The 26,076-nt window shown below is 47.1% G+C and overlaps 1 protein-coding gene across 3 annotated transcripts in view; it reads right to left on the bottom strand.

Moving 5' to 3' along the window:
* ACOX2 (acyl-CoA oxidase 2) overlaps positions 1-26,076 on the bottom strand; it is a 33,079-nt gene that overhangs the window by 4,203 nt on the left and 2,800 nt on the right. Inside the window, exons 3-15 of one of the 3 annotated variants that reach the window (XM_047778215.1) lie at positions 25,799-25,961; positions 25,429-25,580; positions 24,905-25,012; positions 21,994-22,113; positions 21,566-21,681; positions 20,699-20,871; positions 18,073-18,235; positions 16,714-16,904; positions 14,902-15,081; positions 12,157-12,262; positions 7,159-7,376; positions 556-628; positions 116-248 (exon numbers count right to left, since the gene is read on the bottom strand). In XM_047778215.1, the coding sequence (XP_047634171.1) occupies positions 598-628; positions 7,159-7,376; positions 12,157-12,262; positions 14,902-15,081; positions 16,714-16,904; positions 18,073-18,235; positions 20,699-20,871; positions 21,566-21,681; positions 21,994-22,113; positions 24,905-25,012; positions 25,429-25,580; positions 25,799-25,961 (1,721 nt within the window). In that variant the 3' untranslated portion in view covers positions 116-248; positions 556-597. Of the gene's footprint in view, positions 1-115; positions 249-555; positions 629-7,158; positions 7,377-12,156; positions 12,263-14,901; positions 15,082-16,713; positions 16,905-18,072; positions 18,236-20,698; positions 20,872-21,565; positions 21,682-21,993; positions 22,114-24,904; positions 25,013-25,428; positions 25,581-25,798; positions 25,962-26,076 lie in introns of those variants that run through there. The other 2 variants (XM_047778208.1, XM_047778224.1) reach the window with 2 other exon arrangements.

Here is a 26,076-nt window from a genome sequence, read left to right on the forward strand (position 1 = left end):
TGCGAAACAATTTCTATCCTAATGGGAATCAGTTAAAATGGGAAAACATGGAAGTGTATCCACTGCTTGTTCTCTGCTCTCTTAACATCATTTATAATGTGTTCTATTCAACTACCTGAGTATTGGTTGGTGACTTCTGAGCCCACTGGAACAGACGTTCATAGGCATTTCCGTCATAACAGCCAAGTGCTGAATTTAAACACTGATCAGTGAAGTCGAAAGCATCAGTTAACAAGACAGCATCCTTTCTGAGGGGAAAAAAAAGACAAAAGTTTCTGACTATTTTAGATTGCTCTTAGGAATCTGATTAATCTGGATGGTGAATAATAAGACCTAATTAGAAACTGCATCATTATCTGCTTTTTGAACAACTTAGCTTTTTTTTTTCCCCTTAAGTTTTTAGTTTTGATCAGTTATATAGGCACAGTGTAAAGAATCAAATAGTTCTTAAAGCCTTGTTCTTTAAAATCAGCATATCCCTGCCTCTCACCTCCACCCCCCCCCCACTACCAAGCACAGAAGCAGTCAGCTTTGGCTGATATTTTTGGAATTTACCTCAGTGTCTCTACATGTCGTGTTTGTGTTGCTACTTCATGATCAGTATGGCTGGGCATTATCTGTTGACTCTCTGTTACAAAAGATACGGATTTATTTTGGCACCCCTGTCCTCACCCATACCAATCATCCCCTGCCCCATCTCCCAACCTCTGCTTCCGCTCCATAGCATTCCTACTTCCCAATATAGATTCAGCCAGACTGATGTTCAGTGTTTACATTATTATGACTGTGTGGATGCTGTGTATTCGTAGGACTTTATTCCATTGACAGCTGAGCTCTGTCCCCACCATATCTCTCCTGTTGTGGTGATCTCTCTGTAATACTCCCATCATAATTCTTAGTGATTTCACTGTCTTTGTGGATATTCCTCTAAAACCTAATTTCTTAGTTCCTTGAATCGTCTCCATTGACCTTGTTCTACAGCCTCACTCTGTCACTGTCTGCCAAGATCACACACCAGGATTTATCACCCACATCTGCAATTTTACCATAATTTCAGCCACGTTCCTTTCACTGTCTCCTATTTTTCTAGTTTGTTCCCCCTACTCTTCTGACTTCTTTTATTCTTATTTTCCCTTTAAAGCAACAAAATTATTTTTTAACCTGTTGAATGAAATATTTAAAAAATTGTCAACATGCTTCCCTTTTTTTTTTTAGCAGAGGATATAAAACATAATATGTGATTGTTTACACTCTTTCCTAATCCTCCTTTCACAAAACACTTGAGGTGAATGGAGTACTGTACCTATTTTAATTCTTTTGGATGGCCTTTCATCGTTATTATGAGATGATTTTCCCGTAGGCTGCTGATAATTTTTTTACCCTACTGGCACCTACTACCTATTTAAAGTCCCTCACTTTTGTGGTCCCACTTCCCCATCCTTCTGAAATTCCATGGTCTGTTATATTCACTCTGAAATATATTCAACAGTTTTTCTCACTCTTTCATATTTATTTAGCAAAATCCCATCCCTCATTATCTGTAATGTTTTACCGACTTTTTTCCACACCTTTGTAACAATACATGGTTGGAAAAACCAATGCTGACTATTGTAGTAATGACTTTAGTGGGACCTTCTTGCCGCTTGGCAGTCATATTACATTGCTGTAATTCATGTACTCATGGACTCATTCATTCTCATAGATGATTATCCCCACACTGTCTCTTTGATCCTCAGATCTACACTCCCCATCTCCCCACCTCTCTTAGCGTAGATGACTTTGAGTCTTATTTCACTAATAAAATAGAAACATTGAGATTTCTACAAGTTCCTACCCATGCACTTAAACACGTAAAACTTCCTTTCTTAAACAAGGCAGCTGTCCAGGGTCCCAGCTGAGACTAGTCCACTCAATGCCCTCCGCCTTGCCTAATAGCATCCTCTACCACAGGCGGCCTGCCTTTTCCCTACAATGTCAAAATTCCCCTCTTGGGTGTTCCCAGCTTGGCTCAAATGGAACCTGACTAGGATCCATGAGGATATGGGTTCAATGCCTGGCCTCGCTGAGTGAGTTAAGGATCCGGCATTGCTGCAAGCTGTGGTGTAGGTCATAGGCACAGCTCGGATCCCCAAGTTGCGGTGGCTGTGGCATAGGTTGGCAGCTGTAGCTCCGATTCGACCCCTAGCCTGGGAACTTCCATATGCCACATGTGTGGCCCTGAAAAGCAAAATAAATAAATAAATAAATAAACAAATTCACCTCTCTGCTGGGTCATTTCTGTTCACATACAAGTGTGCTATCATTTCTCCCATCTAAAAACAATCATTTCACTCTATTTCCCGCTCCATCATCTGCCCCCGTATTTGTGATGAAACTCCCTGGAAGTGTTATGTTTATTTGTGCTTTCTATTTCCAGTTCTTCTCTACCTGTTCTCAACTAGGTTGTTGAGGTTTTCACTCCCACCACTCCACTGAAATACTCTTGTCAAGGTCAACACTTCATCTTTGGAGGCTCCCAAGACTTTGCACTTGGGCCTCTTCTCTTCATACACTCACCCCTCGTGAGATCATCCATCTCATGGTTTTAAATACCAACCATATGCCAATAACTTCTACATTTATCTCTCCAGTCTCACTTGTTTACTAGCATCTTACTTGATTATTGACGGGCTTTTCAAACTTGATGTATTCAAAACCAAACTCCTGATCGTCTAGACATTGTGTCCATCTTGCCCAAACCTGGCCTTCCTGTAGTCTCCCCCATTTATAGTAAATGACAGCTCTTTCCTGGCCCCAAATCTGAACTCCTCTCTGTCATATTGCTTATCTAATCTGTCAGCAAATCTTACTCTATCTTCCAAAATATATCCAAACTTTGACCACTTGTCACCACCTCCAGTGCTGTCACCCAGGTTCAGTCCATCATCATCTCTCACCTGGATTACTATAGCAGCCTCCTGACTGATTGCCCTGCTTTTCACTCTTGTCCCCCTTCCCAGTGAATTCTTAATATGGCAGCTGGAGTGATCCTTTAGAAATACACATCAGATCACCTCCAATTGTGTCTTATCCTAATGCTCAAAACTCTCCTTATTCTCACACAAAGGAAAAGCCGAAGTCTTAAGTCTTTGCAGTGTCCTATATCCCTCCTTTGTCCTTCCCTGTATACCCCCAACTCTCTGACCTCTGCTCTCATTCCCACTTCAGTCATGCCACTCCAGCTGCCGTGGCCTCTGCTGTTCTTTGGATGGACATGCCAAGGAGGCTCTGGCCTCCAACATGTGTACTTCTCCTTTACCTGAAATGCATTTTTCCCAGCCAACCGCATGGCTCCCCTTACCTTGCTTCCTTCAGACCTTTCCTCAGATGTCACCCTCCCTGGGCAGCTTCTGTGACCTATTTGCACATACAGTCTCATCCACCCCCCAGCATTCCTGGTTCCCCTTCCCTGCCATCTTTTCTTCATAGCATTCATTACCACTTTGCACACTATATATTTGACTTATCTTGTATGTGTCTGTCTCCTTTCCTCTCCTTTGTAAGCATCTGAGCCTTTCAGTCTAAAAATCACATCCTTCATTTGAGGAGTATTTTCTTGAATTATTAATGATTTGCTCCCTTGTGTTTTTTCTGTCTTCTCTTTCTAGACCTGTTCTTCAGAAGATGGACTGATCCTCTTACTATTTTCATCTTCTCTCCTATTTTTGTCTTCTTGCCTTTTTGCTTTCTTTGAGATTTCTAAAGCTTTGTCTTCCAGTCCTTCAGTTGTTTTTCATTTTCACTATTATTAATTTCATAGAGCTGTTTTTGTTCTCTGAGTATTACTTTTAAAGATATGGCATACTGTTTTGTAGTTGTGTTGTCTCTTTTTAACTCTTTGAAGATCTTACTGATCTTTTTAAAAACTTTTCTTCGCCGTGAAGATTCTCTTGTGTCCTTCACATTGCCTCAGTCTTGCTTGGTCTCTGCCTTTTATGTCGCTGTCTTTCCTCAGGTGTCTGGTGATCCCAGAGTGACTGATCATAGCTAAGAGTGGGCTCTAACTAACTGAGCAGAAGTCTGGCTGTACTTGTCAGTGTGGGGTTCACTATGAATTGGACAGGCCACTGAGGGACCCCAGTGTCCCCAGTATCTTTACTTCTCTCTCCTTTGGGCTGGTCAGATTCTTTGGAGAAGGTTCATGTTATCATTTTCCTGCACAACGCTAGCCTGGCTGCCAGTTTGCTGGGAACCAATGGGAAAAGGGCCCTCTCCCAGCATTTGGCCTGTAAACATTTGTTCAAGCCCCATTTTTTGTAGGGAAGCCTCATGTTCTGGATCTTCACCCAGCTATTCCTGATGTTCACTAGTCCACAGACCCCTGTTTACCCTTCTGTGATGGAGGAGTTAGGGAAAGTCTTAAAACTTCTTAGAGAGGATGAGGGAATCTGGGAACTCAACTCCTGCTGAAATAGACTTCCAGCCCATCCTATCATTGTTATCTGCGCTCCCCCTGAGGCACCTGGTACTGCAGTTCTTGAGGTTCTTTGGTGGCACTTGGTTGCTTCTTGGTTTTTCCTACTTCTGGTTTATGATTCAATTTATTCAGGTCTGCTAAGTCAATGTTTGTTCATCTACTCTCCAGATGATGTTTCCTCTCCTGTTCTCTTTGTGAATTTATGCCTTTAAAAATTTTTAAAAATCAATTTACTGCTGTTTTAGTAGAGTTTCAGGAGAGAACAAAAGTAAATGCATATGTTCAGTCTGCCATCTTTACCTGAGAGTCCCCCACCTGAGATTTTATGACCATTTGAACAACTAAAAACTGTTTTGGTCAGCTAATCACCATAACAGAGAGCTGGTTCTTACTGTCACTTAGAATAGTGTGCCATCCTTCATTTATCATCTCAGAAATCTGATGGTGATACTGAGTAATTAAGGCAGGGAGCTATGACATAGACCTCTTAAAAGCACGGAGTCTGTTTTGCACCTAATTACCCTGCAGTAGTAGAAAGGCTACTTAAGAACCATAATGTGAGTCAATCAATTTGTGGATCTGATGCATGCATAAGTTTGTCTATTTGTGTCAGTACTGACTTGTCTGGAACTGTAAGTCTCTGGAGCAAAGGAAGCACTCAGCAGTGCTGTTGCAGATTTAATAAAAAAAATGCTTACAGGTATTAAGGTGATCTTTGGTGTTTCATTATGACTGCGGTCAGGGCTAGAACTGATTGTCTTCATGTGCTTTTAAGTGTCAAATGTTTCAGAATGTTAGATACACTTGGACTTGGACTTGAACTGTGCAGTATTCGATCATGCTATTTATGGTTCCTGCCTCTGGATTCTCTGTAGTAGGTAAAGTTTAATACCTGGGGCATAATTGTATCAAATTATTTTTTGATACTTTTTAATGATTTAATTGAACATACATTTACTGACTACCAATTATCTCTTATGTTCTTATCTGGAGGCCTATGTAACATATTGCATATTGTTAGAAATAAAAAGAACTTAGTCTAGTTTTTTTTTTAAACTGTTATAAATATTTTTTAAAAAATTCAAAAATTTTCCTTTTTATTCTCTTAATCTTGTTGATAATGTGGACTCTTGGAGGCTCTAGGGGAAATGTAAGGCACACATGTGTTATGCACTGCCTTCCCCTCAACACGCACACACATACATACACCAGGCATCATACCTTCTCAAAAAAGATCTTGTTCTCAAGTTAGCTCATCTTCCATATTATGGACAATGAATAATTAGTATTGTTTTAATTTCTTTTTCTTTCAGTAGTTTGGCCATGTTGAGGCTTTGTTTTCTATGTTTTTAAAGTGATCCTTTAGTGACAGGAAGAAAGTGTTGTATTAATATGTCATGACCCTAAACTGCACTGCATTATGCTATATTAAAAACTATATTATCATCTTATAAATCAATATATGAATTACTAGGTTAAAAAAAAATGTCTTCTCAGAAGTTCCTATCTTGGTGCAGCGGAAATGAATCTGACTAGGAACCATGAGGTTGCCTGTTTGATCCCTGGCCTCACTCAGTAGATTAAAGATTCGGTGTTGCTGTGAGCTGTGGTGTAGGGCGGCAGCTACAGCTCTGATTCGACCCCTAGCCTGGGAACCTCCATATGCCTAGGGTGCCACCCTAAAAAGACAAAAAAAAAAAAAAGAAGTCTTCTTGTAGCTGAGGGAGGATTTAAGTGGGTTTAGTCAACTTAAGCTGAATGCTTAAGTGCATTCAGCAAAGATAAGGATATACTTGAAATAAGCAGCAGCCAGCCTTCACTTTAATATACACTTAAGAGCACATGCTCTGGAGGCACACAGGTCCTAGATTGTGCCTAGCGCTTCCTCTGGCTAGTTGTAGGACCTTGATTTCCTCTCCAGTAAAATGGGGAGATTAATAGTACCCACTTCAGAAAGCTATCAGGATTACGGACATGGAGAACAGACTTGTGGTTGCTAAGGGGGAGGGCGAGGGAGTGGAATGGATTGTGAACTTGGGGTTAACAGATGCAAACTCTTGCCTTTGGAATGGATAAGCAATGTGATCCTGCTGTATAGTACTAGGAACTATACCTAGTCACTTATGATGGAGCATGATAATGTGAGAAAAAAGAATGTATACATGTATGTGTGACTGGGTCACCTTGCTGAACAGTAGAAATTTGACAGAACACTCTAAACCAGCTATAATGGAAAAAATAAAAATCACTATAAAATAAAAAAAAAAAAGCTATCAGGATTAAATGAGGTGATGAATGGAAGAGCGTTTGGCATTGTGCCTGGCATACATAAGTGTTCTTTAAGTATTAGCTAAGACCAACACTCATTAATATTATTAATATGTATTATACTCAGTATTATTATTGATACATATTAATATATCATATGCTTTATTCACATTCTATAGATACTATTCCTTGACCATGTTGAAGAGTTTGATTGAGGTAGCTAGATAATTTATTCTTAAGCATTTTGGTTGTAACTTTTTTCCATTTTTTTCCTTCATTAATCCATAATGCTTTATTTTGGTATCTTAATTCTGGGATATAAGCCTCTCAGGGCTGTTGCTGCTTTTGCCAGATCCCATTTAGCAAGGTTTTGGAGCTGAAGGTTTTGGAATTTGAAGTGAACAGAGGGTTTAGGGTAATGGCCAGCTACTCACCGAATGAGGAGGAGCAGGTCCAGGTAGGCTGTTCTCACCACATCTATTTGGGCACCAGATAGGAAGCCATCGTGGAGAAAGTCACCCGTGTTGGTCAGTATGCCGTGTAAGGCATAGAGATCACAGAGGCGTTTGAGCACCTGCTTAATTGCTGGTTCACTTTCCAATGTCTCCAGAGCTTCTGTAAAAATCTTCACAGTGACATAGTAGCAGTGTGCCTACAAAGATGCAAAGATGCATTAGCCTCTGATTTCTGACTCTGGAAGTCATCCTGGAAGCTTGGCAAGACTGCTGGAGTAAGCTTGCTGTGGCCATGTGTTTCCCAGCAGGCTGACAAGCAGCCTGCTTTTCTCCTAGGTCACTGCATCTGACTGAGCCGAGCCTATTTGATGGTGTATATTTGTGTGTATGCATTCTGGGGGCTAGTGGGTTCTGGAACTTGGCCCTTAGTTTCCTCATTTTGCTTAGGGCAGTTTCAAGGAGGTTTGAAAGTAAAGAGTTACCCTTGTGACTCAGCTGGTTTAGGACCTGAGGTTGTTTCCATGAGGATATGGGTTCCATCCTTGGCCTTGCTCAGTGGGTTAAGGATCCAGCGTTGCCACAAGCTGCAGCATAGGTCACAGATGTGGCTCAGATCTGGTGTTGCCTTGGCCTGCAGTCTGATTCGACCCCTAGCCCAGCAACTTGCATATGTTGCAGGTACAGCAGTTAAGAAAAAAAAGTAGGGAGAATGAATACAGGAGTATTGGACATTGGCCTATGGACTGTGGAGGACAGCACTACTTTTCTCAAGAAAACCACCATTTATTGTCTGCTGTGTTCAAGGCAGGGGTGTGTGTGTTTATGTGTGCCCATCTGTGCATTAGAGAAAGTAGGGGTTCAAGATGTACACGAAATTTATCCCAGCCAGAATGTTAACTGCTTGAGGTCAGCTGTTTAGTCCATATGCAACAGTCCAGATTTGCTGGTGGTTAAAATAATACTTTGATACTGGTTGGTAAGTGATCACTGCCTTCACCTGATAAGAACCACCTCTGCAGGCTCCAGCCAGCCTCCTTCCCCAGGATGGCCCCTCCTCCACAAGCTCAATGGTGCCCCATCCTGCAGGAGGCTTTCAGGATCCTGCTTCCCTTAGGCTTGAAATCCTTTCTGATTGGTCGGTACCCCTGCCCTACTGGTTAGTAAGCCCCTCTCCCAAAGACAAATGCACATTATTTTTATCTGGTAGGATATACAAGTTCTCTGGGAGAAGAGAGAAAATGAGAGTATATAAAACAGGTTTCAGATTTTTTTTTTTTTTTTGTCATTTTAGGGCTGCACCTGTGGATGGAAGTTCCCAGGCTAGGGGTCAAATCGGAGCTGCAGCTGCCAGCCTACATCACAGCCACAGCAATGTGGGATCCAAGCCTTGTCTGGGACCTACATTGCAGCTCACAGCAACACCTGATCCTTAACCCAATGAGCGAGGCCAGGGTTTGAACCTGCATCCTCTTGGATACTAGTGGCGCCCATTACCGCTGAGCCACAAGGGGAACTCCTCAGATTTTTATGTGCATACAGATTACCTGGGGATTTTGGCAAAACACAGATTGCGGGTAGCTCCCTGGTAGTGCCTACTCTGCTGGTAGTGACTTGAAGTAGCAAGAGTGTCTCAGGGGATCAAAGGAGTTTACTCAGGACTGCAGGGAATAGAGGAAAGGTCATTCGGGGGACTAGATGGGCACAGGGCTATATTTCAGGAGGCTACAGTAGTTTCATGGGTGAGGTGAGGTGATAACAGGGAGCTGTGGAAGTTAGGGTGGACTGGCCATTGGGCCCCAGGTCAGTGAGGGGCTGGGGTTTTATTCTGTGGGGGTCAGGGAGCCACCAAAGTCTTCAACAGGCTAGTGACTTGATGAGGTTTCTCACTTGGAGAGGAACTGCCTTTCCCAGGGAGGCCTCCTGAGGGTGCTAACAGCGCCACTTTGCCACCTAGACCTGGGGTGCCTGCAGCCATGCTTGGTTTGCAACATTTGGACGTGGAAAATGAACACATGTGCCCTGCTGCCCCTGCTGGGTCAGACAGCCCTTGATGCTCAAACTGGACCCAGTTTGGCAAAGCTGGAGACCCTCGCTTTTTTCACTTAGGCCCTCTTTTCCTGTTCTCATCCGAGAGCCACATCCTTAAATTCTTAGGGCCCTCGATTGAAAGGTGGAGTGATGGAGAGCTGCCCAAGGGCCCAGGCCTCTGCCTTACATAGCAGGAGGAGGACCAGAGAGAGGTGGCCTCCTCCTTTGGGGAAAGGCTGAGACAAACTTCGGCACCATGCTCTGAACACGGTGAAGTTTATTTACTTTGTGCGTTGGTTTCAGTCTTGCCTCCTGTCTAACTTGGGGGTGGCTAAGATGTATAGCATTTACCTGCTAGCTGCCTCTTTAAGTTTTTTCTTTTTATGACTGCACCTGTGGTATGTAGTAGTTTCCGGGCCAGAGGTTGAATCACAATTGCAGCTGCTGGCCTATGCCATAGCAACACTGAATCTGAGGTGCATCAACTTGCAGCAATTCCGGATCTCTAACCCACTGAGCAGAGCCTGGGATCTGACCTGCATGCTCATGGAGACATTGTCAGATCCTTAAACCACTTAGCTACAATGGGAACTCCCTCTTTAAGTTTTTTATGTATTAACTCACTTAATTCTCACAATAATCCTACAAAGTAGGTACTCTTATTAGCTCCATTTTGCAGATGAGGAGTCTGAAGCATTGAGAAATTTAAGTTCCTTGCCCAAGGTCACTTGCTGGTAAGTTGTAGCACTGAGGTCCAAACAAGGGTCGTTGCCTCTCAGTTAAGAGTTTGTACTGTTAACTGCTACCCTGCATTGCCAAAGAAACGGGAGACTGAGGCTAGGTTATAATGGCCTGGGACCAGAACTTAGGCCATGGTTCTCTCTCTCTCTCTCTCTCTCTGTTTTGTCTTTTGAGGGCCACACCTGTGGTATATGGAGGTTCCAAGGCTAAGGGTTTAATCAGAGCTGCAGCTGCCAGCCTACACCACAGCCACAGCCATGCCAGATCCAAGCTTCGTCTGCGAACTACACTACAGTTTACGGCAACGCTGGATCCTTAACCCACTGAGCAAGGCCAGGGATCGAACCCGCAACCTCATGGTTCCCAGTTGGATTCGTTTCTGCTGCACCACGATGGGAACTCCAGTTCTCTCCTTTTTGTACACCCCTCAGCCACTGTTCCCTATCCCTCTTGTTGCTATCCCTTTCCCTGCACATTTATGGTTTCCAGATGGGACCCAGTTGGGTATTTGAGGTTTCTGTAGAGGTGATGGCCTTCCAGAGCTAAAAGCCCAGGAAATGCAGATTTCCATGCCCATTATAACTTTGGAGACTCAGCTTGGGCACCACCTTAACAGTAAGTCACTCATCCTTAAAACAGATTATGTTACTCTCCTTCACGGGTCATGTGCATTAAATGAGGTAACCCTGGGAAGCAGTGTCTTGGTGCATTTGAAGGCGGGAAATAGGTTTGGAAAGTAGGTGGAAAATGGGTGGTCATGGTTCCTTTTTTGGATATCTGGTAAGAACACAACCTTGTCACCCTCTTCTATGTTGATAGGACACTTAATACAGCAGTGAGTGCCTCTAGTGGACAGAGCAGAATGTAGGGTGGCAAAGTTAATACCAGCACCAGCCGATGTAATGGAGGTGGCAGGTCACCAGGTGGCGCTCATGCACAGCCTGCCTGACCAGCCCCACCCCACAAGGGCTACTGCAGCAAAATAGGTCTGGGCTTTCCTGTTTTAAGGCTGCCATTTTCTGGGCCTGATGCCTGAGGCTGGAAGTGATCACTTTGATTTTCCAGCTGTAGGTAGGGCCAGAGTCCCAGCTGCCTAAGCTAAACCTCAGGAGTCATTCTTACTTCTTTCCTACTCCATTGCTCTTTCAAACCTGTCCCTTGCCTCTGCTCCCTTAATGTCTCTGCATCTCCCCACTTCTCTCAGTGTCCTCTGGCAGGTTCATAGTCTGGATCACCCTCAGCCCATGCCTAGACTGCTGCTGCCTTGCTCCAAACTGGTCCCTAGCCTCCAGCCTCCAGTACTTTCCTCCCCCTGCAGCCAGTATAATCCTTCTGGAATGAAATCTGTCACTTTGCTCCTCTGGTACAAACCCTGCAAAAGCTTCCCACAGCCATGAAAAGAAAACGCAAACTTGTCACAGTGGTGCAGAAGGTCCCATCTTTCCTTGCCCATCTTTCCTCCCCCTCTACCCTCCTTCCTGTCCTTGTTTGTTGTCTTCCTTTAGGTCCTTCTTGGAGGGATGTGCATTTTTCCTCCTAAAGCACTATGACTTTTCTTGCCGCCTCCTTTTGCACCTGATATTTCCTTTGTTGGGAAACCTTCCTCTCCAAAGCCACAGCCCCACCTGGCTAATTGCAGCTCATCCTTGCATTCTTGGCCTATATGCAACTTCTGGGAAGGCTTTCTGACTCCTCAAACTGGGTAGACTTGCACCTGCTCTGCGATCTTGTGGTGGCTTGTGTTTCCCTGTCACAGTGCTTCCTTAATCGTAGCTGTGTATGGGCCCCGTTGAGCCCCTAACCCAGCCTGATGCCTGGTGTTGAATGGGTGCTCAAGTATTTGCTGACTGACTTTGAATTATGCACAAACACAAAACATAGTGGAAATTGAATCAGACATCTAAGGATTGCCTGTGGGGCTAAGGGGAGACTTGACCTGCTTTTCTATCTGGGAGGAAATATTTGAACAACCTGAAGGAAATCCAATAACACTGCCTCATTACATTTTTTCCCTAAGAGCTGCCAGCAAGATTGCTTTGGAGTTAAGTCCTTTAATTAAAATACCCTGGACTAAAGCCTTGAAAGGGAAAAGAGGGCAGCCACTGAGCAGGGCTAGGGAATAATGGCAGAGCTCAGATTTTCTCAGCAGGGCAACCTGCTGGGGAAACAAAATGGGTTCCTTTTAGCTCTAGCTGATGGGCATCTCACCTTAGCAGCCTGCAGATGTCTGAGGGTGGTCTGGTTCCATGCCTCCTGCCTGTCAACCCCGGATTGCATCAGAGTCTGTAAATGATGCACTGAGTCCTTTATGAGCCTGAAAGCAAAAAAAAAAAAAAAAATGTTCTTTTTCTTGACTGGGTAGGGGAAGAGATTGATGGCATTTGGCCCCAGGCTGCCTGGGGTTCTACAGAGGTAGAAATAGTTCCCCTTTATTGACCATTTGATTGCTTTACAAAGCTAAATACTTGATATACATTTCTTTAACTCTTTTAAGGACAAGCATTCTCAATTTGTAGTGGGGAAAATTGAGTTCTATAGAGGTTAATTAACTGGTTGAGGATCACACAACTAGTAAGGAATAGAGCGGTTCCTAACTTCCCAGCATGAAGCCTGGGTGTCCTGGGCCAGGGGCCATCCCCTCTTTGTAATGCAGACTCCATCCTCTTATCTGTGTTTTCGGGACATTCATTTGACTGACTTCCTATAGCTGAGCAAGGAGAGTGATTTTTCTCTAAAGGCTAGTAAAGCCTGTCGGTCACCCAGTCTGGTCCAAGTTCTACCTAAGGGACCTTAGAAGAGAAGAAACCAACTTTTGTTCTCCAAAACACAAAATTAGTTATGTGCCATCTGTTAACCTTTACTCATTTATTTGCTATTCCCTGCCCACCCACTTGTGACCCTTGGAATTTGTTTGCAAAACAACCTAAGTAATACTTTGCTTTGTCACAGAATAAATAAGCTCATGTGACTACATTCTGAGCAAAAAGCAATATACAGCTGTCCCATCCCTTGGTATCTGTGGTGGGGTGGTGGTGGGGATTGATTCCAGGACCCCTGCAGATACCAAAATCACGATGCTCAAGTCCTCCTATGAAACAGTGTGGTATTGTTGGCACAGGTTCTGCAGCCGTGGATGCGGAAGGCCAACTGTGATGGCATTTTAATTACCCAGAGGGCCTTATTGTGTCTGCCCCATGACTCCAACCAAAATGTTATTTCTTTGAGGCCTGGACTTCTTCTTTTTTTTTTTTTTTTTCTTTTTAGGGCCGCACCTGAAGCATATGGAAGTTCCCAGGCTAGGGGTCGAATCAGAGCTACAGCTGCCAACCTATGCCATAGCCACAGCCACAGCAATGCGGGGGTCTGAGCCATGTCTGTGACCTACACCACAACTCACGGCAATACCAGATCCTTAACCCACCGAACAAGGCCAGGGATTGAACTTGCATCCTCATGAATACTAGTTGGGCTCATTACCACTGAGCCACAGTGGGAACTCTGAGGCCTAGGCTTTTATCAGACAGGTTACTGATAGATCATTAGGGCCTAGCAGATTATAGGTACTTAGTAAATATTTGTGGAAAAAATAAATGAATGTCCCAAGTTGCTTGTGATCTTGAAATACTAACCATTCCTGAAACCACAAGTTGGGATATAAGACCTCTTACTATTATACTGAAACTCTTTCTTCCAGGTTGTTTTTGGTGTTTTAGTTGGGGAGAGGCTCAGAAGGTTTCCTTTCTGGGTAGTTAAATATATCTATCTTTTCCATGATGGTGTCTGTATTTGGCTACTACCTCTCTTTATTCCTAGCCCCTGGCATGTTTGGACATTCCTGACCTGCAGTTAAGTGTCTGACGATATTTGTTGGTTGACAGAATGGAGGAATCCTAGATCTCGTTTGTGTTCCCTGGAGCCTACTAGGCCCTGGAAATAAATGTATTCTATCCCTTGATTTGGTCATATCTTTGAAAATTATTTTTAGATTATGGGACATTTCAAACATGTGAGTACAATTGTGCTTTTGTATCCAGTTTCTGCATCTTCAAATTTAATGAACCAAGGATCAAAAATATTTGGGGTGAAATTCCAGAAAGTTCCCAAAAAAATCAAAACTAGAATTTGCTGCAAATTAGCATCTATTTACATGTCATTTGCATTGTATTCACAACTATTTACATAATATTTACATATTGCTAGATATCATAAGTAATCTAGAGGTGATTTGTGGGAGTCCAGCTGTGATGCTGTGGATTAAGAATCTGACTGCAGTGGCTTGGGTTGCTGCAGAGGTGTGTGTTCAATTCCTGGCCTGGCACAGTGGGTTAAAAGATGGGGCATTGCTGCAGCTGCAGCATAGGTCACAGCTGTGACTCAGATTCAATCTCTGGCCTGGGAACTTACATATTGCCACAGGTGCAGCCATAAAAAAAAAGTTTTTGGAGGATGTGCATAGATATATGCAAATACTTATGCATAATATTACAAATATGTAAACATCCATTTTTTAGAAGATAATTGAGCATCCTGGGATTTCGGTACCCACAGGGGTCCAGGAACCAATCCCCTGTGAATACAGAGGGGATGACTGTATTGCTTTATTTATTGGTATTTATATACTGATACATTTGTAGTCTTTACATATGGTTACATTTTTTTTTGTATTGCAAACCATAGTAAGACCTAAAGATTAAAAAAAATTCCTTGCACTGGCTAGACAGGTGATGGCTTCCTGCTTTCCTGACCAGGATGGGGAAGTGATAGTAGTCCATGGCTGATGGGTGTGATTTCTCCTTCTCTCTGCCCCTGGTGGCAGGATTTGAGAGGAGGAAGTTGAGGAATCGGGTGATTTGCGGAAGAGCATCCACAAATGCCCACCCAGCCAATCCCAAAGGCCCAAGTAGGAAGGAACCTGCCCCCAGGTGGGATGGCTGCTTCTCAAATCCGGCTCACCTGACTGCCACGTGTGCCCAGGCCGTGGTGTAGAGCTCTGGGTGGAGGAAGTCAGCTGCCATTTGGGCTGGGCACCTAGCCAGGTCAGGTGCAATCAGGTATGCAACAGACTCAGGGATAGACCTCTGTGATGTGGAGCCTGCAGACTCCTGAGCCTGCAGGTAGTTCTTCACCAGAAACCTGGGGGACAGGGGGACAGGAAGGTGAGCAGGTGGGGACCTTTCCTTGTGAGACAGCCCAGCACCCCTCTCCCAGCATCATGCACTCCTATGCTCCCTGTGGGAGGCTCTTTCCCGGGTCCCTACTGATGGCCACTGCTCACTCCAAAGCCAGAGTGCATCCCCAGGCTGTAGTTGCTTTCACAGTGAAATGAGGCTGGAGCTGTGGAGCCGGGCAGACACTCTCAGATCCTGAACATAAGCCTTTTTGATATCTAAGCAAATAGAACCTTCTCTCTTGGTTAGGATCTTGTGATTTGGGGATTTATGATGAATTATACAGTGACTGAAGAAATACTTTTAGCTGAGAAAAGGAAAGATGCAAGATTGAGAACAGGAATGGGAGAATTACAGATGACTCTTAGTTTCTTCCTCGTGATAAGCCATTGGTTTTAGGCTGTGGGTCAGACAATGGTGGATTCCCATGCAGCTCCACAGAGACCTATGTGACACTGCAGAGGGGACGTTACTTCCCTCAGCCTCCATATCTCCATCTCTAGATGAGGATGACAGTCACCTGATGGGGGGTCTATGAAAACGGAATGAGATAGTATTTGCAGAGCAGTTGGCACAGTGCAGGGCATAGAGTATCTAATACATGATATAGATGTATATTTTTTAAAATTTCGAAGAAACGTTATAGAGCAGATTTGCTAGTAAGCCCATTCTCCCTACATGGAGATGTATTTGCCCTGTCTAGTCACCTGAGAACACCTGCACGTGAAAGGCCTTTTCAGCCACGAGATGCACTGACCTAAGAGAGGGAGAAAGGAATGCCTGTTGGGAGGAGGGGGAATCAGCCATTCCTCTGTGCATTTTAGGTTGGAGCCTCCTGGTACAGACCCTGTGCCAAACCTGGGGACACTGCAGCCAACAGGGCAGGTGGACCCCCTGCCCTCAAGGAGCTCCCCATCACACAAAAAGAGACGCTTTCAGATTGTGATGCCTGCTCCAAAGGAAGCCCAGCAGTGTTGAATGGGAGGGTCAGATGTTGCCACTCTAGACAGAGTGGTCAGGGAGGGCATCTGAAGGAGGTGTCATTTTAGCTGAGACCTGCAGGATGAGAAGGAACCTGCTGTATTACAGTAGCCTGGAGGTGGAGAGGAGCAAACGTGCTGGCCCCGTGTGGGAAAGAAGAAAAGTGTGGCTGGCAGAGGTCAGCAGAGGCAGGAGGCTGTGAGAGGTGGCAAGGGTGGCAGGGGCCAGGTCCTAAGGTCCTTGCAGGCCACAGTACGGAGGGGTACTTTCCCGTGAGCTATGGAAAGCCATTGAATTTCAAGCACAGGAAAGATGTGATCTTGTGTAGGCTTTGAAAAGATGCCTCCGGCTGCCTGTGGAGAAGGGACTGAAGTGGGGCAGAGTGGAGGCGGCAGAGCAGTGAGGAGGCTGATGCTGTTGTCCGAGTGAGAGGGAATGGCCGCCTGGCTGTGTGAATCTGGGGAAAAGTGGATGGACTGGAGGCATATTTTGGGAGTTGGGCAGTCTCCAAATGGCAGTCACCAAAGTCTACTCTCTCTGTGACCACAGATGGTGCTTCAACATGAGCAGAAACTTGATGAGGTCCCCGGGGGCTGGGCAAGGGCCTGGGCCTTACCTGGCCATCTGCAGGTAGAGCACAGTGTTCTCACCCTCATAAGTGCAGGAGGCTGTCACTTTGCTGACCAGGGAGGGCAGGCCGCTCAACATCGAATAGCCGTGACCACCGCAGGCCCTGCGGCACACCTCAGCCCCCTGGGTGCAGAAATCCGACACCATGGCCTTCATACCTGCGCTCAGTGCATGAAGCTGCGAGAACAGAAAGGGGGTCAGGCGACACAAGGGTGCTCTTTAATTAGAACCATGCTTACGACGCCCAGAGCGCCCGCTGTGTGCTGAGCACAGCTCTGTGAGGTCAGAACTATTTCCTGAGCTCACAACTTTATTATAAATGAGAAGACTGAGACTCAGGTTATGTGACTCATCTAGGGCCCTACAAAGAGGCAGTGTCACTGTCGGGGCAGTGAGCACAAAACAAAACTGTCCAGGCCAGTGTCTCCAGGGCTGTGGGAAGAGAGTGCTTCCGGGATTGGCCTTACCCTCATCCAGGAGCTATGGGTTTTGCTGACAAGCAGAGGCCTTGGAGAGCTGGCCTGAGAGGATTGTAGGTCCACCATCAACCCACTGTTCTGGGTTGTAGGAGGGACTGCTGGGCAGCAGACCTGGTTTGAGTTTTTAGTTCTTTAAAGCCCTTACCCATCTTTCAGATGTTCAAGTCCTGGGGAGGAAGGTCATATGTCTTGACCTCTCTGTGCTTCACTTTCCTCATTTGTAAAGTGGGTGTACAAATGGTGCCTGCTGTACAGTTGGAAGGCTTAAGAAGTAATGCTTAGCAAGCGCAGGCCTAGACAGCCTCTGTCTTAGTGTACTTGTATAGCCATAGTGCTTGATCTGAGAACCTCGGGGCCAAATGTGTTTTGGAATCAGAATATTTTTGAATTTTAGAAAGATAAAGCAGGGCACTTAAGGTAGATTATGTATACTACCCCTAGAGGAGTGCAGGCTAGCCTTGGCAATCTAGCATATTAATATTTCTGCTGCAAAATATATTTACACTCAGTGGGATAAATGAGGTTAATTCAGGTCAAACTATGCCACCAGATGAGTTCTAAACAGCTTTGGGTTTTCAGAGCTTTTCGGGTTTCAGAGACACACCAGGGATTGTGTGCTTGCGTTCTACACTCTATGTGTGATTATTTCTTCTAACGTGTTTGGATCTTCCTGGGGGCCAGATGGGGGTGGATGTATATGTCAGGGTACAGTTCCCAGGGCAGCCTGGGGGCAGGGTGCTGGGAGGTTGGAAGTCTGGGGAGGAGGAAAGTGAAAAGAGCCCATGGGGGCAGGACCAGGACTGCCTCCGAGGAGGAGGACAATTTCAGCCATGTTCCCAGCTCCTGCCCCCTTGGACAGCAGGTACCTCAGGCAGAAGGCTGAAGTCTCGGCCCAAAATGGAACTGTAGGAGCGATGCAAGAATGCCTGGAGGCTCTTTGCCACGAAATGGAATGCATAGGCCATGGCCAGCTGAGGGAAGAGTTTTTGCTGCTGCGTCTGGTAGTCCAGGATTTTGGCTTCTGGATTGCTGAGGCAAAGAAAAGCAGAAGATGTAGAAGACTGCTTCCGGAGTTCCCGTCATGGCTCAGTAGTAACGAACCCGACTAGTATCCATGGGGATGCAGGTTTGATCCTTGGTCCCGCACAGTGGGTTAAGGATCCAATGTTGCTGTGGCTGTGGCATTGGCCAGCGTCTGTAGCTCTGATTGGACCCCTCGCCTGGGAACTTCCATATGCCACCACTGTGGCCCTAAAAATTAAAAAAAAAAAAAAAAAAAAAAGAGAGAGAGAAAGATTGCTACCTGCCACATCTGCCTTGCCATAAAAAGCCTTAAAAACTGACAGTTTTTTATAACTCATTGTGAAACTTGACCTGGACTGACATGAAGCTAGTGTAATCTTAAAATTCCATGTAACATGAATATCCACACATTTCACTGTAGAAATACTGATACGTTTGCTTATGGGTGCTACCCCTTGTGGAGGTTTACAAAAGGATAGTGTGTACTGTATCAGCCTGCTAAAATCTGGAAAATTTTGATTTCTAGCATATCTGGTCTCAAGGTTTTGGGGTGAGGGGTTGTGACCCTGTACCCCTGATGATTTGAACCTTGACCTTCATGTGCTGTGTACTGGGAAATAGATGGAGCCTAACTAGTAACTGTGAGGATGTGAACATGGGTTCGCTTGAATTATGAGGTAGGGATCGTGCCTGCCTTGTCCTTAGCCGTGTCCTCAGTGCCCGAGACTCTGTTCGGCATGTGGGGCTTGTGGTAACTATTTGTGGGCTGAAATAGAGCCTGAATGTGCTGGAGCCTCCCATGGATGATGGGGAGAAACCTGCGGGGGGGGGTCTCTCCTCTGGGCCAGCAGCCCCTCACCTGGACAGGTACTATTATAACCATCCTTGGGACACTTTTGCAACCCAGAAAACATGGCTACCAAGTAGGACATCATCGGCAGTATGTTCTGCTTAGCAATTGACCCCTAGAGAAGACTCCCTCAGCCTGGGACTCTGAAGCTAGGTTGGCCAAAGGTGCCTTGGGTTTGTCAGGTAAGGGTCCTGGGCTGAGGGCCCCTGGCACACTTCTCTGCATTTCAGCCCTCACACCACCCTCGTCATGCCCATTTTGTAGATGAGGAAGCTGAGGGACAAAGACATAGGGTGGCCAGTCTAAGCTCCCACAGCTAGCAAGTGGCAGAGCTGAGGTGGCACCAAGTCTGCCTGGTATTAGACCCTCAGTCCATTTTGCATTAGACTCTGGATCCTTGAGCCCATCTTGTGAAACACCACCAGACTCTTGGACCAGATGTTCTCAGCTTCCAGTCCTTTTGCTCTCACGCTTCCTTTTACAAGTGAGAAAACTGAGGCCTGAAGAGGGCAGAGGACTTGCCCAGGGTCACACAACAGAGTTGGGGCAAGAACTGCCAGGTTGGGAGTTCTGTTGTGGCTCAGCAGGTTAAGAACCCCACATAGTGTCCATGAGGATGTGGGTTCAATGCCTGGCCTTGCTCAGTGGGTTAAGGGTCCAGTGTTGCCGCGAGCTGTGGTGTAGGTGGCAGCTGCAGCTCCGATTAGACCCCTAGCCTGGGAACTTCCATATGCTGTGGGTGTGGCCCTAAAAGGAAAAAAACAAGAACTGCCAGGTTGAAGCTTTTCTCTGCAGCGCCAGAGCAGTCGGTTATGCCGTGTCCAGGTCTACTCTCTGTCCCTGTGCTCACACTGTGGCACCATATGTCCAGACCCTGTTTTGCCGCATCCTGGCTGTGTGCCCATTTGGGACATATTTATACTAAAAATTATTTGTTTACCTAAAATTGAAATGTAACTGGCAGTCCTGTATTTTTATTGGCTAAATCTGACAACTGTGTGTGTGTGCACATACGCGCATGTGTACACGTACACACATTAAAACAGAGGGTACAGTCGGCCCTTTGGTGCCATGGAGTGGACAGAGTACTAGCCAGACATAGTCACATACAGTGAGGTGGATCCAGACGTGGACATACCACGGTCAGATGCTGACAGTCACAACCAGACAGAACCAACTTAAGCCATGTATAGTCTGGGGTGACAGCTGGGCTTTTCCAGACACAATCCCTCACACCTGGCAGAACAACTTTGGGAGCCACATTCACCCACAGCTTGGCACCCAGCCAACCCTGATACACTCAGCCAGTTACATACTGGACCCAGTTGGATTTGGCCAGACAGACCAAGTCAGATCTGGTGGTATAGGGCCAAAGACACAGGAGCCTGATGGGGCAGACACTGACAGACATAGATTGGGCCTCCAGCCAGGATGTGAAGGAGCCAGATTGAGACCCCACAGGTACTATGGGCCGGGTCCAGGTGAATGTGTGTCGGGGCGGGGGTTGCGTAGCACATGCTCCCAGTACCCCACTCTGAAAGAGGATTGGTGTTGGGGGGGGTGGGCACTGTGAGACTGAGGTAATCCTGGCTGTGGTGCATCCTCTGGGCACCCCTTGCCTGGGCCGGAGCTGGCATTGGCGGCGAATGACCGAGTAGCGGATGGCGATGATACAAGCCTTCTGCAGCAGTGGTAGCACCTCGACCATCAGCACCTCCACTCGCACCACCACCATGCTGAAGTAGTTGCTCTTTTCTGTCCCGAGCTTGATGTAGGTGCCATCTGGCAAGACCTGGTGGACCAAGGACAGGCAGTGGGCTGAGCCAGGGCTCCCCAGCCTGCCTCATGCCCAGGACTGAGATCCTTCAGGCCCTGCAGGTACCATAGCCCTCACATGCTTACTCGGAGGAGGCACAGCCACTTGCCAACCAGAATGTGCTGGTGTGGCCACAATGACTGTTAAAACAGGAACAGTGCTGTGCTTGTTGCTAAGTACCCACTGCCCAAGTGCCTTGGTTCACAGCTCCTCTCCTGGGATACCCTGGACCTCCCCACAGTCCACATTGTCATGGTAATGCCTGGCAAGTTGGGGACCTCCAGAACGTCCTCCAGCACTTGGCCGGTGTCTGTTCAGTGATTAGTTGTGTCCAGGCTGTCCTGTAGGCAAATATCCATGTCACCCTCAGCCTATCTCTCTTCTCCTCAGGATTGCCTTGCCACTCTGCCTCATGATTGCTCTGCCACTCCATGAGGTGAGCATTTACCCATGAGGACCCTGAGATTCAGAGAGGCCAAGTGACTTGCCCAAGATCACACAGCTCCTAAGCTGGGGTTTTACTCAGGTTCAGGGGACACCAGAGCCTCTCTGGGGAGGGTGCTCCAAACTCAGATCTGTAGAGGAAGCCCAGAACCAGCAGCAGCCTGTGGGGGGGGCCTCTGTCCCTTCTCTAGGCAGTGCAGGCTTGCCACCTCCCCAAAACCCTCACCTGTGCAAAGCGACTCAGCATGTTCTCCCTGGGAACCCGCACGTGGTCCAGTTTCAGGAAACCATTATCCACGTGGTCAAAGTCCATCTTGGGCCCAATGTCTCCAACAGTGATTCCTAAGAAGAGATGGAGGTGGAAACATCCATCAATCAAGGTCTTGCTGTGTGTTAGGAACCACACACCCATGTTCTCGCTCATCTGATCCTCATAGTGACCTGTGACATTGGGGTTATTGCACCTGTTTGCAGGTGACTAAGCTGAGGTCAAGTGCTGAAACTTACAGACAACCAGCCAAATCTGTCCATCTGGTCCCCTCCCTGTCTAAGGGAGACATCCCTCAGTTTCTCCCATCGCCCCCTGGGGCCGCAGGGCAAGGTGACCTGGTAGGGTCTCCTGGCAGGGGTCCTAGAGGAAGTAGCATGAGTTACCTGGCAGAGGGCTGTGGTCCTCAAGGCTCCTGATGGGCACAATGAAGGCATGCATGCCCTTCCGGGCTCCTGAGCAGATGAGCTGGGCCTGGACCAGAGCATGGGTGGCTGACCGTCCCACTGAGGGCAGAGAGGTGAGAGGCCCAGTGTAATCCCGCATGTACAGAGTAGGCAGGCTAGCCCTCCCCATCAAGACCAGTCTGTGGGGAGGACACTCCATGAGCCTGGAATGGTGCTTTGTTTGATCTGGGTGTGGGTCAGGGTGAGGAAGCGCAAGGGGCCTGGAGGGCAAGCGATGTTTTCCAGGGAGCCACACAGGATGGGCTGTGCAAGGCAAGAGGGACCAGAATGCTCAGAATTTGAGGACTGGATTGGTGTAGGGGTGCCAGGCAGTGGAGGGAGTGGCATCCTGGGCAGTTAAAGGATGCTCAGTCAGGTTACCCTTTGCTTCATATGCCCTGACTCCTCCCTGGAAGTAACTGGAACCATCCAAAGAGTTTTCATGTGAGTGTCTTGCTCTGGAATGCTCTGCATTGGAGGGATTTATGGACAGTAGATGGCTGGAGGTACAGTGGGTTCTGTCTAAATGTCAGGTTTGTTTATTTTTTATTTATTGTGTTTAGGGCTGTACCCAGGGCATATGGAGGTTCCCAGGCTAGGGGTCTGATTGGAGCTGTTTGTGCCAACCTACACTACAGCCAAAGCAATGCCAGATCTTTAACCTACTAGCGAGGCCAGGGATTGAACCCGCGTCCTCATGGATGCTAGTTGGGTTCGTTAGCCTCTGAGCTAAGATGGGAACTCCCCTAAATGTCAGGTTTGTGTACCAACCACCCTCCAACGCTCCCTCCCATGGGGGTAGCGAGGCTCAGGGAGGCTTAGGGAGATCTTGAAGGGACCAGAGCCCTCCACGCACTCTGGTGGCTCTTTCTTTCACGGGCAAAAAAAAGCTTGACAAAGGCTATGGATTTTAAAGAAAACACCCCTGGTGGAGCCATCTGGGAAAGACTGGCATTTTTAAAAAACTTAGTTCTGCTGTAATCTTCTGACTGAAGTGTGTGCTCTTGAGTAATTTTCTTTGGAATCAAGGAGACAGGATTTTTACATCAAAGATGCTGGGGTACGTGTGTCAGGATCTGTGGTCAGAACATGGGTTCCCACATCACAGGGAGATGTGTGCATCGCTGCTCCAATCCAGCAGATGGGCACCTCTGGGACCTGTTAATGACTTACTCTGCCATCAACCTAATCATAATGAATACAGATAACTAGCATCTGCCAGAATCCAGGTGGTACAGCCCCAGTGTTCATGCTTTCTAGTTTTTGCAGGGCAGGTATGCCAAAGTCCCATTTTCTGGATAAGGAAACTGAGACTCGGAGAATCCAGTGATGTGCTCAAGGTCACTGGCCTGGAGGGGCGGAGCCCTGATTTGAGCCCTGCCTGGTTTCAAGGCCGGTGTCTTTTCTCTGTGGGTTTGTCAGCGGTCATAGATTCCCCCTCTCCCACTCCCACATTGCTCTCTTCTCTCACCTTTTTTTTTTTTTTGTCTTTTCTAGGGCCACACCCACAGCATATGGAGGTTCCCAGGCTAGGGGTCTAATTGGAGCCCTACACCACAGCTACAGCAACACAAGATCTGAGCCGAGTTTGCAACCTACACCACAGCTACAGCAACACAAGATCTGAGCCGAGTTTGCAACCTACACCACAGCTCACAGCAACGCCAGATCCTTAATCCACTCAGCGAGGCCAGCCATCGAACCCTCATGGTTCCTAGTGGGATTCATTAACCACTAAGACACGACGTGAACTCCTTACTTCTCTCACTTCTGTCTCTCTACTTCTTCCCCCTTCTTTTAATCTTTCTCCCCCTCTGCTTGTGTCTAACCTTCCTGTCTCTTTCTGCTTCTGTTGGACTCCTCACATTTGTTGGCTTTTTTTTTTTTTTTTTTGCTTTTTTAGGGCCACACCCACGGTATATGGAGGTTCCCAGACTAGGGGTCCAGTTGGAGCCGTAGATGCTGGCCTACACCACAGCCATAGCCACAGCAATGCCTGACCTGAGCTGCATCTGTACCTATACCACTCACGGCAACACCAAATCCAGCTGTGTCTGCGACTTGCACCACAGCTCATAGCAAGGCAGGATCCCGGACCCACTGAGTGAGGCCAGGGATTGAACCCACATCCTCATGAATTCTAGTCAGATTCGTTTCTGCTGAGCCACAAGATGGGAACTCTGTATTTTTTTTTTTTTCCATATAAGTGTTCACCTAATGTGTTCCTAAGTGCCACAGATGTGTCCTCAGTGGTGTATTTTTAAATCAGAGGAAGAGAGCCCTGGTAGAACCCCTCTCCTGGGGGTTTGGCAAATCACTGAGGCTCTGCGAAGCAGTGTGACCTCCACCTAGTGGCCACAGAGGGTGATGTGGCATCAGTGGCCTGATTGGAGCTGGGGGCAGGGCTTGAGCCCTTATGGGTGTCTGGAGCAGAGGAAGGGAGGGATGTTTTTCTCAGTGACTGTACTCTGTGCACTGGCTGGTGGCAAACGTAATCATTAATCTGAGAGGTGAGAGGAGCTGGGGTTGTGGGAAGTGCCTAGGACTAGGCTGAGTGTGTATGCGTTGGGGGTGGCAGTGTGTGAGAGAGGCCTTGACCATCAGCCCCCAAGGTTTGGGTCTGTTTCGCCAGCTATTTCAAAGTTCACTCACTGATGAAATTCTTCACATCCCACCTCTTTTACCCAGTAAGAACCTGGGGCTCAGGAAGATGAATTGACTCGCCCAAGGTTACCAGCCTAGAACAGGGACTGAAACAGAGGTCTGTTGGACCTCAAGTTCAGGGCTGTCGTGCAGGCCAGCTTTGTCCTTCTTGATGGCAGATGGGGCTGGGGGATGAATGGATACTCACGGTCCCCAGGCCACCATTTAATGGCAGTTATTGTGGGGCTGTGGACCACAAACTCCTGGGTGGCTGCATCGTAGGTGGCTTCAGTCTCCAGGCCCTGAAGATAGGTCCCTGGGAATCAAGGATGGGAGTTAGAGGTTGGGCCAGGGTGGGAATCTCATGGGAGGAGCAGTGTCTCAGTGAGCCCAGGGCTCCCAGGCACCAGCCCAGTGTGGAGTAGGGGTAGCTCCCTGCTATCTTCACAGGCGGTTTCTTTCCTTTCACTGGTGGGCTGTGGGGGAAGAGGGGACACATGGCCAACCTATGACAAGGGATCACCCCACCATTGACTTGCCCCACCACCGGCTCATACAATATATCCCTATAAATTAGAAAAACACCCCCCGGCTTCCTCATAACCCTTAACTGCCACCTGCTGTAACATCTTCATATTAACTGTATAAATCCATGGTTGCCATGATATGAATGGGCCCTGTGGAGTTGTGTAGTGCACAACCTGTACACTACTTGCAGCAGCCCCTGCTCACCGTGCCCCAGTTCTGTCTGGGCATATGTTCCAAGGATCTGGAACTTGGCGCAGAGCGGGTCCCACTTGGCAATCTGTTCCTCTGATCCCAGGCTCCTGAGGGTTTTCTGGAAGACTTTGTGTATACCTAAGGCCAGATCTCCAGAAAGACTTCTGTGGGGGAGAGACTCAGTGGTAGGAGAGCCCACTGGAGACAGAGGCCCAGGTACACTTAGGTTGGTAGGGTGGGGTGCCCGCTCTCCTGGTTTCCCAACAAGTGGTATCTTTGTTGGGGAAAACAGCTCCTAGGCTAGGGGGTAGCTAGAAGCTCCTAGCTTCTGGGGGATCCCAGGTGAAGTCCTCTCTGGCAGGGTTTCCCTGGGTGTGAGAACCTTTGAGCATAATGTAATTCGTGACTGTCTTGTGACCAGCCTAGGCGCTGTGCCAACATCTGGATGTGGAATGTCTTCTTAAAGGCGGCTTCATAACGTTCATTCTGGGTCATGAAATAATTATCCTCCAGGCTAAGCTCTGGGTCACTGTGGATGATGCTTTCTGCCAGAAACAGAGAATAGAAGGTTTAGAGTCCTGGGGGAGGTTCCTGGTACCTTCAAATCTTTCCATCCACTTGCTTCATGGACGTGGAAAGGAAGTCAGACCTTACTGTCAC

This window comes from Phacochoerus africanus, chromosome 1 (assembly GCF_016906955.1).
Source record: "Phacochoerus africanus isolate WHEZ1 chromosome 1, ROS_Pafr_v1, whole genome shotgun sequence".
NCBI classification, from domain to species: domain Eukaryota; kingdom Metazoa; phylum Chordata; class Mammalia; order Artiodactyla; family Suidae; genus Phacochoerus; species Phacochoerus africanus.